Consider the following 14492-nt stretch of genomic DNA (forward strand, 5'->3'; position numbering starts at 1 on the left):
CTGCAAGGTTCTGAGCACCCTCAAGTTCTGCAGAAGAAAATGTACATTAAGCATGCCAAGTACTATAGAAGTGCAACTCAACCAGCTTGTAATACACATTGAAGGGGACAACAGGATCTGATTCTTTGTAGTTTGTTACTAAACAATTTATACATTCACATATATTCTCTTGATGCACAAATTAGAATAAATAGAATATTCCTATTGGTACAGCAAAGCCAATACAAGCTCCAGCTCCTTCTCCTGAACTTGTATTGGCTTTGCTGTACCAACAGGAATATAGAGTAGTAAAAAATTAGTCTTTGTTCAAACAGATTTGATTTTGAACACACACCGAGTATATCTACTGAGTAAGGTGCCATTTTTATATTGCCACTTTTCAGAGCAGAACTATAATCCAATACCTCCACTTAAATCACCGGTGAGCAACAAAACTGCAGGTTAGAGGACTTAGATTCCTTCACAAGAAGCCCTTTTTGAGGCCAACAATCACAAAGTTTGCATTGAGTAAATATCTGCCACATAGGTTTTCCTTTTGTAGGAATGTAGTGAGATTTTCTTTATCAATATTTGTCTAAGGCAAAGGCTTAATACTAGTTTTATTTATTTTTTTAAAGCAAGCACTTTTACCAGTGAATTATCCCCAATATTTTGTATTTACACAATGTCCAAGGAGAAGCAAAGCAATTATTTTTCCTGTTAATTTCTTACTTGTATACACACACACATATTAAATTGACAAAAGACCAAATAGTCACTCAAAACAAGACATTTGTACATTTCCATTTCACAATTACAAATTGTTTTAGCTCCTCAGGAAAACATTTGAGGGTAACCATTGGGTACTTGGAGAAAAGATACATTTTTACAATTTTAAAGGTATTAACACATTTTGAGTTAAATTATTTCTCTTATTAGTATGCTGGTGTAGCATTCCACATCAGCTATGAGACCTAGTTGTTGTCTTCTAGTCTTTTCATTCTTACCAACCGCTTTCCTAGAATCGAGATATATCCCTTAGTTTCTGGTAACAGCATATCAATTGAGGCTATGCACTGGCTATTGTTATTTGCTTCTGTGCATGCTGCCAAAATCTGGGTGAGTTACTACACTTCCTCTTGGCCCGGCTCTTAATCTTTATTTGATTTTAACAGTGCATCGGAACATTAATGCTCCAGTTTCTATTCTTGGGTTGTATAGATTATGCTGAGCTATCCTCCAAAATCCCCAAAGGTAAAGTGGATTTATGGTTCATCCAAAAATTCTCCTTAGATTGGTAAGTGATCCAGGATCCTTTTGACTCTGGCTCAAAGAGTCAAAGCTTCCTCTAGACAGCTTGACTGTACAATCTGTTGAATGACCTCTCTTTGTCACAACAGTTTCATGCAAGGCAAAACTGGCTCAAATACAGTCCTTATCACTTTGCAGGCCCAAACTTCTCAAGACTATGTAAGATGCACACTTGTTCTCACCTACCCTGTCCACAGTTTATCCGAACAATCATCTTGTGTTATACGTTACTATGTATGGGAGGGCAGAGATCTAGTCAAGGAAAACATTATACACCTCTACCTCGATATAACTCTGTCCTTGGGAGCCAAAAAATCTTACCACGTTATAGGTGAAACCGCGTTATATTGAACTTGCTTTGATCCACCGGAGTGCGCAGCTCTGCCCCCTCCTCCCCAGAGCACTACTTTACAGCGTTATATCCAAATTTGTGTTATATGGGGTCATGTTATATCGAGGTAGCAGTGTATTTTATAATCCAATTTCTAATCTGCAGAGAATTTAAGATTCCTCATCAGCTTCAACAGATGACTGCACAGAAATACTGCCAGTCCTGTAAGTTTCCTATCTGATTAAGAGGTACATCTCTACTCTACAATTCATAAAAAACACAAACACACACACACAAAAAACAAACACACACAGTTCATCATGCAATCAGCCAGCCAATATATTTACACACAAGGTTTAAACTCATCTCTTCAGTTCGTCCTCATGATTCTAAGGAATGGTAGGAGGGAGGACAGCAAAATAAAGACAATGGATTTCAAGAAGGCAGACTTCAGCAAACTCAGGGAGTTGGTAGGTAAGATCCCATGGGAAGCAAGTCTAAGGGGAAAAACAATTGAAGACAGTTGGCAATTTTTCAGAGAGACATTATTAAGGGCACAAGAGCAAACTATCCCACTGCATAGGTAAGATAGGAAATATGGCAAGAGACCACCCTGGCTTAACCAAAAAAAAAATCAAAAAAGAGGCCTACAAAAAGTGGAAACTAGGTCAAATTACAAAGGATGAATATAAACAAATAACACAAGTATGTAGGGACAAAATCAGATCAAACTAGCTAAAGACATAAAGGGTAACAAGAAAACATTCTACAAATACATTAAAGGCAAGAGGAAGACCAAGGACAGATAGACCCATTACTCAGTGAAGGGGGGGGGAAAAAACCAAACAGAAAATGTGGAAATAGCAGAGGTGCTTAATGACTTTTGTTTCGGTTTTCACCAAGAAGGTTGGTGGTGATTGGACATCTAACATAGTGAATACCAGTGAAAATGAGGTAGGATCAGAAGAGGCTAAAATAGGGAAAGACAAGTTAAAAATGACTTAGACAAATTAGATGTTTAAGTCACCAGGGCCTGATGAATACTCAAGGAGCTGACTGAGGAGGTATCTGAGCCATTAGCGATTATCTTTGAAAAGTCATGGAAGAAGGGAGAAATTCCAGGGGACTGGAAAAGGGCAAATATAGTGCCACTCTATAAAAAGGGAAATAAAGACAACCCAGACCAGTCAGCTTAATTTCTTTACCCTGAAAGATAATGGAGAGAATAAATAATCAATTTGCAACTATCTAGAAGATAATAAGGTGATAAGTAATAGCCAGCATGGATTTGTCAAGAGCAAATTATGTCAAACCAAACTGATAGCTTTCTCTGACAGAGTAACAAGCCTTGGGGATAGGGAGGAAGCAGCAGACATCCTATATCTTGACTTTAGTAAGGCTTTTGATACTGTCTCGCATGACCTAACAAATAAACTAGGGAAATGCAACCTAGATGGAGCTATTATAAGGTGGGTGCAAAACTGGTTGCAAAACTGGTTGGAAAACCGTTCCCAGAGACTAGTTATTAGCAGTTCAGTCATGCTGGAAGGACATAATGAGTGAGGTCTCACAGGGATCAGTTCTGGGTCCGTTTCTGTTCAATATCTTCAGTGATTTAGATAATGGCATAGAGTACACTTACGAAGTTTGAGGACACTACCAAGCTGGGAGGGGTTGCAAGTGCTTTGGAGGATAGGATTAAAATTCAAAATGATCTGGACAAACTGGAGAAATGGTCTGAAGTAAATAGGATTCAATAAGGACAAACGCAAAGTACTCCACTTAGGAAGGAACAATCAGTTGCACACATACAAAATGGGAAATGACTGCCTAGGAAGGAGTACTGCAGAAAGGGATCTTGGGGTCACAGCTAAAAGTGAGTCAACAGTGTAACGCTGTTGCAAAAAAAAGCGAACATCATTCTGGGATTTATTAGCAGGAGTGTTGCAAGCAAGCAAGCCACGAGAGGTATTCTTCCGCTCTACTCTGCACTGATTAGGCTTCAACTGGAGTATTGTGTACAGTTCTGGGCACCACATTTCAGGAAGGATGTGGACATATTGGAGAAAATCCACAGAAGAGCAACAAAAATGATTCAAGGTCTAGAGAACATGACCCATGAGGGAAGATTGAAAAAATTGGATTGTTTAGTCTGGAAAAAAGAGAAGACTGAGTGGGGACATGATAACAGTTTTCAAGTACGTAAAAGGTTGTTACAAGGAGGAGGGAGAAGAATTGTTCTTCTTACCCTCTGAGGATAGAAGAAGCAATGGGCTTAAATTGCAGCAAGGGAGGTTTAGGTTGTACATTAGGAAAAACTTCTTACCTGTCAGGGTGGTTAAGCACTGGAATAAATTGCCTAGGGAGTTTGTGGAATCTCCATCATTGGAGATTTAAGAGCAGGTTAGACAAACACCTGTTTAACAACTTAGTCCTGCCATGAGGCAGGAGACTGGACTAGATGACCTCTCAAGGTCCCTTTCAGTCCTATGATTCTATAATGTACACAACAGTACAGAAGGGTTTAAAGAAGTTTCCACCAGGATTTAAATATTTTAAGTCACTATTTGAGGTGGAGAGAGTAATCATGTTACTTTTTTTCAAACTGTTTGTTAAATAGCATTTCAGTGAAAAGCCTTCCTAGCTTTACCAAGAGGAAAGAAACTGCAGAGAAGAGACCAATAAACTACAGAGAAAAATTCCACAAAGATAAGTGCATCAAAACAAAGACCTTCTCTTAAGTCCCAAGTTACTTGTAAATACTCATTCCTCAGATCCTTTCTTGAAAGAGTGCTACAGGACATCAGTATACCAGTAAAATATATTATTAAGCAACTGATGGTTAATATGCCATGTGAACATCCCCCCAGCATTATTGTAGAAATTCCATTTCTACTTCCCCTTTATGTGCACAAGCAGGTAACACCACACTCATGGACTGCTTTGAAGACAAGTACTCTTTTCCTTATACTGCTTAAAGAATACTAAAAAAGAGCTGCTTTTATGTCTCCATAAATCTAACCACCAGGGATCTAGCCTTATCTCCCTTCCAGTGGATATCGTGCTATGGCCTTCTATCGAGGGCCCTACCAAATTCACAATCCATTTTGGTGAATTTCACCATCATAGGAATTCAAAAATTGTAAATTTCATGTTTTCAGCTATTTAAATTTGAAATTTCATGGTGGTGTTGTTGTAGAGGTCCTGACCCAAAAAGGAGTTGTGGGGTGGGTGGGTGTGGGGGGGGGGGGGGGGCGGATGGGTTGCAAGGTTATTGTAGGGGAGGCTGCGGTACTGCTACTTTTACTCCTGCACTGCTGCTGGCAGTGACGCTGCTGTCAGACCTGGGCAGCACTGCCGATGGGACTTTTAACAGCCTGGTTGGCGGTGCTGACCAGAGCCGCCGCGACCCAGTGCCTTGCATTCCGTGACCCAATACTGAGTTGCGACCTGCAGTTTGAAAACCATTGATCTAGCGTGACCACCTGTCCCTAATTGGGTGGGACAATCCCAAAATGTACATTTCGAGTCCTGGTCCCAGGCTGAATGACTCCAGGACAGCATTTGTCCCAGATTACCTGTGTCACCACTCTGCGTCTGCCCAAGGCTCAGGAGCAGCATCAGCCTCTTCCTGGTGTGGGGGCTGAGGTGGGCCTTAGCCCCCCCAGGCCATCATGAGGCCCTGCCCCGTTCCTCCTCTTCCCCCCGAGACCCCGCCCAGGCCAGAAGCCAAAGCAGGGCAGTAGTAAGAGCAGCCCACGGAGCCCAGGCCACTGTGGGGAGCCCTGACCCTCCAACTGCCCTGGGCAGCGTGCCTGGGGGTGTGTGGGGCCAAGGCTGCTCTTGGTCACCTCAGGCCCCTGGCCCAAGGCAGGTGGAGGGTTCGGGGCTCCCCACAGCAGCCCAGGCTCCTTGGGCAGCTCTTACCACTGTCCAGCTCTGGCTTCTGGCTTGGCCAGGCCTCAGGGGGAACAGGAGCAGGGGTGGGGCCACAGAGGGAGACAGGGTTCCTGCATGTGTCCCATTTTTGCATTTTGAAAAGGTGGCTACCACCATCCTCAGCATTTGTACCCTATGCAATTGAGTTAGCTGCATCGTTTTCCCACACTGCCTGAGTGCAGGTAGGGGGAGCATAGGAGAGGTTTCCTGCTCTCAGTTATGACACTGGGCAGCAGAACTGTCTACAGCAGCCAGGAAGAACAGTTCCAAGGGTATATTCAGTGCAGATGGACTCTTACGAATTTAGCTGTCAAACTTGAACACGGGGGTAGGCAATCTATGGCACGCATGCCAAAGGTGAGCTGATTTTCAGTGGCACTCTCACTGCCTGGGTCCTGGCCACCGGTCAGGTTCTGCATTTTAATTTAATTTTAAATGAAGCTTCTTAAACATTTTAAAAAACATATTTACTTTCATACATACAACAATAGTTTAGTTATATATAGACTTATAGAAAGAGACCTTCTAAAAACGTTAAAATGTATTACTGGCACGCAAAACCTTAAATTAGAGTGAATAAATGAAGACTCGGAACACCACTTCTGAAAGGTTGCCAACCCCTGATGGAACACATCTCTGCTTTGCACGTGCAAACAAATTTCTCAAAGACTTGTAACTTGGCCAAATTTGGGTGGCTTTTCACAGGATCAATGAAGGATCAACGTCTGTGACACAAATGCCACCCCACAACATTTCAAGCCTTTTCTTCGAAGTTTGGAGGTGCTAGAGCTTCTCAATGAAACGTTTATGAACATTTCCTCCTAATTTAATTTAATTCTTGGAAACAGCTAACCTGTTTTTGCTAACACTTTCAAAACAATTCAGCCTGAGGCAGACAACACACAGTGTGGAAAATTTCAGTTCAGACAGTTGTTTTGGCTAAGTTATAAGCAACTGGAAACAGGATCTTATAATGGAATGCATCAGTCAACTTTAGTAGAGATGGTAGTACCAGCACTATCTAGAATTAAGGCTAAGATTTAATCATGGGTATTTTTAGTAAAAGTCACGGACAGGTCATGGGCAAAACACAAAAAATCATGTCCTGTGACCTGTCCATGACTTATACTATAAATACCCCTGACTGAATCTGGGACGGGGGCTGGGGGGGAGGAGGCCACGAATGGCACCAGCTCTGTGTGTGTGTGTGTGTGTGTGTGTGTGTGTGTGTGTGTGTGTGTGTGTGTGTGTGTGTGTGTGTGTGTGTGTGTGTGGAGGGGGGGGGGGGGAAGAAGCCCCAGGGGGCCTGCAGCACCAGCTGGGGGTGGGGGAGAGAAGGGGGCCTGCTGCCACTCCGGGCACTGCAGGGGGTGGGGAGAGAGAAGGGAAACCCCGGGTGGCCAGCAGCTGCTCTGGCTACTGGCGGGGGAAGGGAAGCCCCAGGTGGCCAGCGACTGCTCTGGCTGCCGCCAAGGTGGGGAGCCCTGGGACCAGCCGCTGCTCTGGCTGCCCTGGGATCACTGCCAAAAGCCCGAGCTGTGGCTGCTCCTGCCGCCCCCAGGACTGCTGCTCAGGCGGGGTCCCTGGGGCCAGCCGCATCGGCTGCTGCCCGGGGCTGCCAGAACGGCAGCCGGTGCAGCTGGATGTAGGGCCATGCGAGTGGCTGGCTGCAGAGCTGCTTCAGCAGCGGCCGGTGTGGCTGTCCCCAAGGCCGCCCACGCAGCTGGCCCAAGGGCCCAACAGCCAGCTGCTCAAGCAGCCCTGGGGTAAGTCACACCAGCTGCTGCAGAAGTCCACGACCTCCCTGACAAACATGGAGCCTTATCTATAATCAAGAAAAATGGGGGAGGGGAATGGAGGACACACAAGTGAAGTCCTTGTAAAAAGGAAGAATCAGATTTGCATATTCTGAAAAAGAGCACGTGTTAAGCAAAAATGAGGAAATAGTGTAACATCATCTGTAATACATGGTGCATTATTTTATTTAACTGTTCGTTGGGATCTTTCCAAACACTCTTCCCCTTCTCCAAAAATCATATACTCTATGACCCTGACCACAAAGGGAACTATAAAACATTTGCATGAAACAGAACAGAAACCAATTAAGGTGTCAAATACCATGCCTTATACTACTTTGCAGATAAATGCATTTCTGATAATCGCTCTTCAACCGAAAAAACAAGTATATCCAGAAGTTTTCATTTTTCCAGTAACCCTGTAAAATAGCCCTCTCTTTGGAATTCTTCACTCATATACATTTTGGCGATGCACTGCAGAGATATGGTGTTGTACCATAAGCAATGTACTGTTGAAGAGTTTGAAAGGATTTTACAAATTCAGTAATCCTAGTTTTCCCAGAACTTATGGAAACGTCAGGGTGTTAGCTCTTCAGATAAAGTTGTGTTCTTGATCTTCTTTTGCTCCAGATCTAAAGTTTACACATTTCTCCAATGTATTTGGTACGTTATTAACCAACTAGCTGCATAAAATTTAGAATAAGCTGCAAAAGATGCAGGTGAGCGTCACGCATTTAGGACTAAACAGGAATACTGAATTCTTGAGAATTTTATAGCACACTATATGGGGGGGAGGGATAGCTCAGTGGTTTGAGCATTGGCCTGCTAAACCCAGGGTTGTGAGCTCAATCCTTGAGGGGGCCATTTAGGGAACTGGGGTAAAAATCTGTCTGGGGATTGGTCCTGCTTTGAGCAGGGGGTTGGACTAGATGACCTCCTGAGGTCCCTTCCAACCCTGATATTCTATGATCTATGACTTATCACAAGTAGAATCAAATACAATCAGTGGTTAGTAGCCACTATGTAAAAGCTTGATGGTTAGAGAGGGAAAGTAATAATTTCAACAGTTAATATTAATTCACAAAAGAATTATTTCCAAGTACCGTTTTGTAAAAAGTTCACAGGATTTCTGTTAAAATGTTATTTTATATACTGGAGGCTTATAAGAGGACCAGGGCATTTAAATAGTACAGTCACCTTATTACTTTATTCCATTCTTCTGAAATGAGCCAACTTCACATATAAGGATCTATCTAGATCACATACGGGCCCGCTTCAGAGGACTAAAAAACCCAAAGCCTTAAATGATGAGCAGCAGTGAAGAGAGAAGCAAGGTGGGGGAATAGGAGAGCTTATGCAATTGATAACTTCTGCACTCCACACTATCTGAATCTTAGGACAATATCAGCCAAAGTCCAAATGTTTCATGGGAGTTACTGCAAGCATTAGAGCTGAAGTAACTCTTGGGAGTGGGAAGAGAGGGAGACGAGGACTGTCTATTCCAGGCCCTTAAAAACAAAAGCCCCAAAGCAACTTTGTGGTATTAGGGGAGACTGCTGCCCCAAGTTGCCAAAAGCAGTGGAGGGCTTCGTTTCCTCAACCCCAGCCCTTCAGGCACCATTCCTCCCTTCTTCACCTCTCCCACTAATATTAAAAAAAAAAAAAAGGGATCAGCTGAGTGGGGAGAACCCAAGTCACGAGGACACAGCTATGTAAAGTTCTACTTTGTCTCACTTTTACTCAGCAAGCTGGGCAATATGACGACCAGTTGTAGAATGTTGATGTGAAGAAGCACATGGAGGAGTTTTCAAATTCACTTTCTTCCTAAATATCTTGTGTCAAAGCTTCTTTAATGGCATTACAGATTCAATTAACAATAACCAAAAAAACAAACATTTTGCAGAACAAACAAGACATTGAAGAAATAGACTATGTTGCCAGCTTCTCTCCCCCAATGCCACTGACCAAACTAGGTTACAATTATAATCTTAAAAAACCTGCTACTCTGCCATTGCCAATTAAAATTAAACATGGTGTTGGGATACTTTGATTTCCAAGTTAGAGAAATTAAAGAGTCAAGATTTCAGCACTTTGAATAGTGGCCTATTAATTTACACACACACACACACTAATTCATACACTTGTATGATTGTGTCTTTCGCACATATTAAAAGCAAAATAAATGTTATAACCTTTTATGCAAAAATTAGTCCAAGCATGAAATGGTAGTTTGCTACACATATTTCAAACAATACTTATTACATATTTAATCTTATGAATATGAGGTACACATGTATGGAGAAAAATGCTTACATTGATGTTTTTTAATTGTAGTAGGTGTACTGTATAATAGGATTTTATGTCCTCTGATACTAGCCTCACACAAAATCCCGTTTCCTCGAACATCATGACTTCCTCTTCTTCTGTTGGCCAGTACTGGGCACATTTTACCTAAATTTAAAAAAAAAAAAAAAGAAAGTAAATATTTGCCCACTGAGACAAGTGACAAAAGTAAAATATGCGGGATCACAGATTCTACATGGGGTGGGGGATATGGATGCATTATGACAGCTTTTCTCTTCATCCTGAATAAGGAGATAAGTGGTAACTGTCATTAAGCTAAAATATGTTAACTAAAACTGTCTTTTCAAGGATATACAGCATCCATTTATTAGTCACACGTATAGTTGAATTTAATACAGAGTTTAAGTAACTTTCACGAATAATATACATTTAAAAAAAAAAAGTATTAATGCTAACTTGTGGACATGTTTCCAAAGAGTTGAAGCACTATTAAATTAGAGTATTTAGGGCCAATTCTCCACTATTGAGCACTTCCCACAGTGATTTACATCAGTGCAAACAAAATATAAATTTATATTATTTAGTAGCATTTTACACTCACTTTGTACAGATATAAATGACTACACCAAGTTCCTAAGTTCATAGGCTTTGCTATTTTAGGGCAAGCCACTGGTCTACCTATTTCAGTATGCTACTCAATAACCACTACTACTTAATTCCTCAAAGGAAAAGAGAGAGAGCCACAATTGGACAACATTTTGCATGGGGGAGAGGGATAGAGCAGATTCCTCTCTGACCCCTATCATGAGTCTATGCTCTGAAGGATGAGAACTGTTCACTCATGAATAATGCTTAGACTATGCAGGCTGAGATACAGTTGTCCACTCCTTTTAAAAGATAAACAAAAAAAGCCATCCACAGTATTGTCTTGATCCCTGGTAGCAGTGAATTCCACAGGATTACTATACACTACATAAAATAGTGTTTTTCTTTATAAATTGTAGCTGTATTGTCAGTTTGGGATTCTTTGTAAAATTTGGGGGCTTGCATATCTGGTTCTAAGTATATATTACACATACATTTATGTGCTTATAACTATGTCCTCCATAATTATGAATCTCAGTTAGGTCCCGTTAAAATCCTAGTTTTTACATTCTCATCACTTGCAAGTAGTGTTAAACGCTCTAGCCATATTCACCACCCTTCTCTTGCTCTTTCCCCAATTCTGATACATCTTGATGTGCACCCAAACACCATACTTGCTTTAAATATTTCTACAATCGACAGACACCTTTATTGAGCTCTTCCAATGACACTTTTCATCCTTCAGAGCATTCTGCAAGTTCAGTGCCCACCAAGCACATAAAAGAAGTTTATTATTTTTGACAATATGCATTACTTTACATTTACATGTCACTTGCCATTGTGCCGCATCATCCCCAAGGTTTTTAAATTAATGCATGATTTATCAGAATCCTTTAGTGCTTACTCACCTATCTGACTGAGTTTGCGCTTAGAAGTGAATGGGACTTTTGCATTTCCTTTGCTTGCATAATTGGATCCCAAAGCTCCAGGCCGAGTACATTAGGCCATCAAACTTTTCTAGCCAAGAATTTTTGAATGACCAGAACTTTATTGCATTTATAGCTAAGAACTACTGCTAATATCTAGATATTTAACGAGTCACACATGCTGGCAAAAAAAAAAAGCACTCTCTCAAGTGATTCATATACTCTAAATTCTCACTGACTTGTAAGGAAGTGAAAATAGACTAGTTTTATTTCTGCTGGTAGCACGAAGTCAGGCTTTCATTATCAACAGCAGTCTATTAACAAAACATTGCTACTGTTAGAACATTTTGAAAAATAGAAAAAAAAAAATCTCAATCGAGTTCAACTTAAGCTAAGTTTCCTACCTTTTACATCTCATCTTGGAACCCACCTAAGCCCTAACTCCTACTCCCACCTTAGTTCTTCCATTTTTACATCCCCCTGCCTCAGGAATTTTATTTCATCTTTCTAGACCTGTACTTACTGGAGATTGTTCTTACTGAAATGAATTTCACCTCTTAGCTCCACTACCTCATTTAATAAAGGTATCTTAGCTCTGTACAATTGGAAGAGAGTCGGTAAATACTCTCACTTATCCCCTCAAACTACTTTACTTAAAGTTATTTCTGGTCCTGCTTGTAGAATTAGTATAGTATCTCAGTTGTCACAATAATCAAATGTGATAAAGCAGCCAGCAAGATTAGTGTTCCCATATTGTTATTTAAGCCTCCAGCAACAACAAAAAAGAATGCATTATCTCTTCACAACAGGACATTCCTAACAATTAAGAAACAACTTTAATATCCCAATTAAGTGTGGTTTGATAGCATTAAAAGTATGTTGTTGATGTATACGTTGCATTAAATAGCCATTACTTACTGACTCTTTTTCAACAATTCTGTTTAGCATGACAACTGCTCTGGTCTTTTGTTGCCATACCATTAGCCAAAAATGACAACAAGTATTAGGAAGTGGACCCTGTGCGAGTAAGGAAAGAAAGAGGGAAAACATTCACATAGTGCTCAAAACAAGAATCATAATTAAATTATATCTGAAAAATTGTCTTCAAAGAGAACAGTGTAAGACAGGAAACATAAGTCAATTACACAGCTTGTACACAAATGCAGAATATAAACATTTATTGAGTTTTTTGGAATGCAACAGTGAGGCATTCCCATTAGCTAGCCTACAACAAAACATTCTGACAGATTCATAATTAAAGTGATCAATTTATGAACAGCTTCAGAAAGAAAGTTAATTTACATAAATAGAGATACACTATATTCCTCATCAATGACAGCTGTTAAAAGAACATTTTATGGATAGGATGCCAGTATCAGAGAGAATTATGCTTTCAGGCATTATTAGTGCAGAATCTGATGGATCCCAACAGTTCTTTTGATAGCTTTTTAAATGGTGAAGACCTGTTTTTCAAATGTAACACTTTTATTGCAGCATTCCATCACCTTACATAATCAGGAACATGATTACTTAAACAGCTGTGAACATCCAAGTATTTCAACATCATTAAGTTTTATAACTAGCACAGCGGTTCTCAACCTGTGGGTCAGGACCCCAAAGTGGGTCTTGACCACGTTTTAATGGGGTCGCCAAGGCTGTCGTTAAACTTGTTGGGGCCCGGGGCTGAAGCCAAAGTCCAAGCCCCACCATCCAGGGCTGAAGTCCTCAAGCTTCAGCACTCCCCAAGGTGAGGGGGCTCAGGCTTCGGTCTCTCTTCCTGGGGTCGTGTAGTAATTTTTGTTGTCAGAAGGGGGTCACAGTGCAATGAAGTTTGAGAAACCCTGAACTAGCAAATTCAAGACAGTGTAAATGGCGAAGTATTGAATTCTACAAGTAAATTTAGTCAAGTTCAAGCACAGAATGAATATGCATTGAAGTCTATTCATCCGCATGCATACAGCACTGTCAGCTAAGGTAATTTTTTGTATTAAAGATTTTTTTGCAGACATTTTCCTGTTTAAAAATATGATACAAGATCACAGTTTGGGGGCATTTTCACCATTTCCCTGTTGTCCTCTGTGAAACAGTGATTTTTCACAGGGCCCTATTTATAACTATCCTGGATTTTGTATATAAAGTATGCTTTTTTCCCCATTATATGCACATTGTGTGAATGACATCTCTCTATGTATGGATCCATTAGACCAGTAGTTTAAAAGCCCACTTCATATACAAAATCCAGGATTCCATATATAGCAAAATACCATCCAAAATGTTGGCTGGATGCTAGTAAAAAAAAAAAAATATTATATATATATTACGAAAAAGTATTTTAAAGCCAGTCTTACTTAAAAGGAGAAGCTGTTTTCAGGCTTATTATTTACATATTAAGCAAATAAAAGTGGTTCAAATTATAAGGCCTTGAAAAATCCACTGAACAATCATGACTAGAAAGCTTTCCCCCCCAATATGTGAGAGAGACTAAGCCATTTCTGCAGAATTCAATCATCCATTTAGAAAAAGATGAAGTTTCTAGACATTTTTTTTATTGTTGCAAGAAGCCTTCCCAATGTGAACTGAATATACACTGATGCTCCATTGTTTTCCTGAGTCTGCCACAAGAGGTCCAAAAGCTCTACTATTGCTACTGTTGTTTGGCAACACCATGAGCAAGAAATTTACAAGACTTAGGTCAGTTTCATAGCTACTGTTCAGAAACCTGTTGTACCCTGAAATGGTCAAGTATTCCATAGATTTCCCATCAGTTTCATAATGCTCTTGCTTAGAAAAACTGAGAAGTAGCAGAAACAGATTCTGAAATTGTACACGGATGAGGACCTCAAAAATGGAGGATGGAAGGGAATGTAAAGCAGTGGAGACTTCCCACAGCCAGGCTACTCTGGAAGGGTGAGGGAAAATAAAAATTCTCCCTTCCCTCAGTAAGGAATTATAGCTTCAAACTGATCTATGGCTATTAGCCAGAACCTGACATGAAAAAGGAAACTCTCCAACCACTAAAATCCAGTACCCTCCCCCAGATTTCTTACCAAGACATTTCTTCTGGACCACCCTGGTTAGACTTCCCTAATGTCCTGTTTAACAGGTTTAGTCTTCCAGCTACTACCAGAGCTACTATCAAACTATATACATTATAATGAATTTCTTGATGGAATTATATTTATAAAAGATACAAGGCAAATGTGTGAGTATGTTAAATTGGAGGAAAGTTGTATATTATTTGGGAACTAATAGTAAATCTCAAGCTTTCCTCCGCTACTACTCGAGTAGACCTGAGTTTGCTCATTAATTCAAGGACACTGC

At 40.6% G+C, this 14492-nt stretch overlaps 1 protein-coding gene across 3 annotated transcripts in view; it reads right to left on the reverse strand.

Annotated features, from left to right (window-relative positions):
- The window catches only part of PTPN2 (protein tyrosine phosphatase non-receptor type 2), a 60637-nt gene that overhangs the window by 18871 nt on the left and 27274 nt on the right, over nucleotides 1-14492 (reverse strand). For all 3 annotated transcript variants that reach the window (XM_065398704.1, XM_065398705.1, XM_065398703.1), the window contains exons 4-5: nucleotides 12090-12188; nucleotides 9670-9807 (exon numbers count right to left, since the gene is read on the reverse strand). In XM_065398704.1, the coding sequence (XP_065254776.1) occupies nucleotides 9670-9807; nucleotides 12090-12188 (237 nt within the window). The remainder of the gene's footprint in view (nucleotides 1-9669; nucleotides 9808-12089; nucleotides 12189-14492) is intronic.

This window comes from Emys orbicularis, chromosome 2 (assembly GCF_028017835.1).
Source record: "Emys orbicularis isolate rEmyOrb1 chromosome 2, rEmyOrb1.hap1, whole genome shotgun sequence".
NCBI classification, from domain to species: domain Eukaryota; kingdom Metazoa; phylum Chordata; order Testudines; family Emydidae; genus Emys; species Emys orbicularis.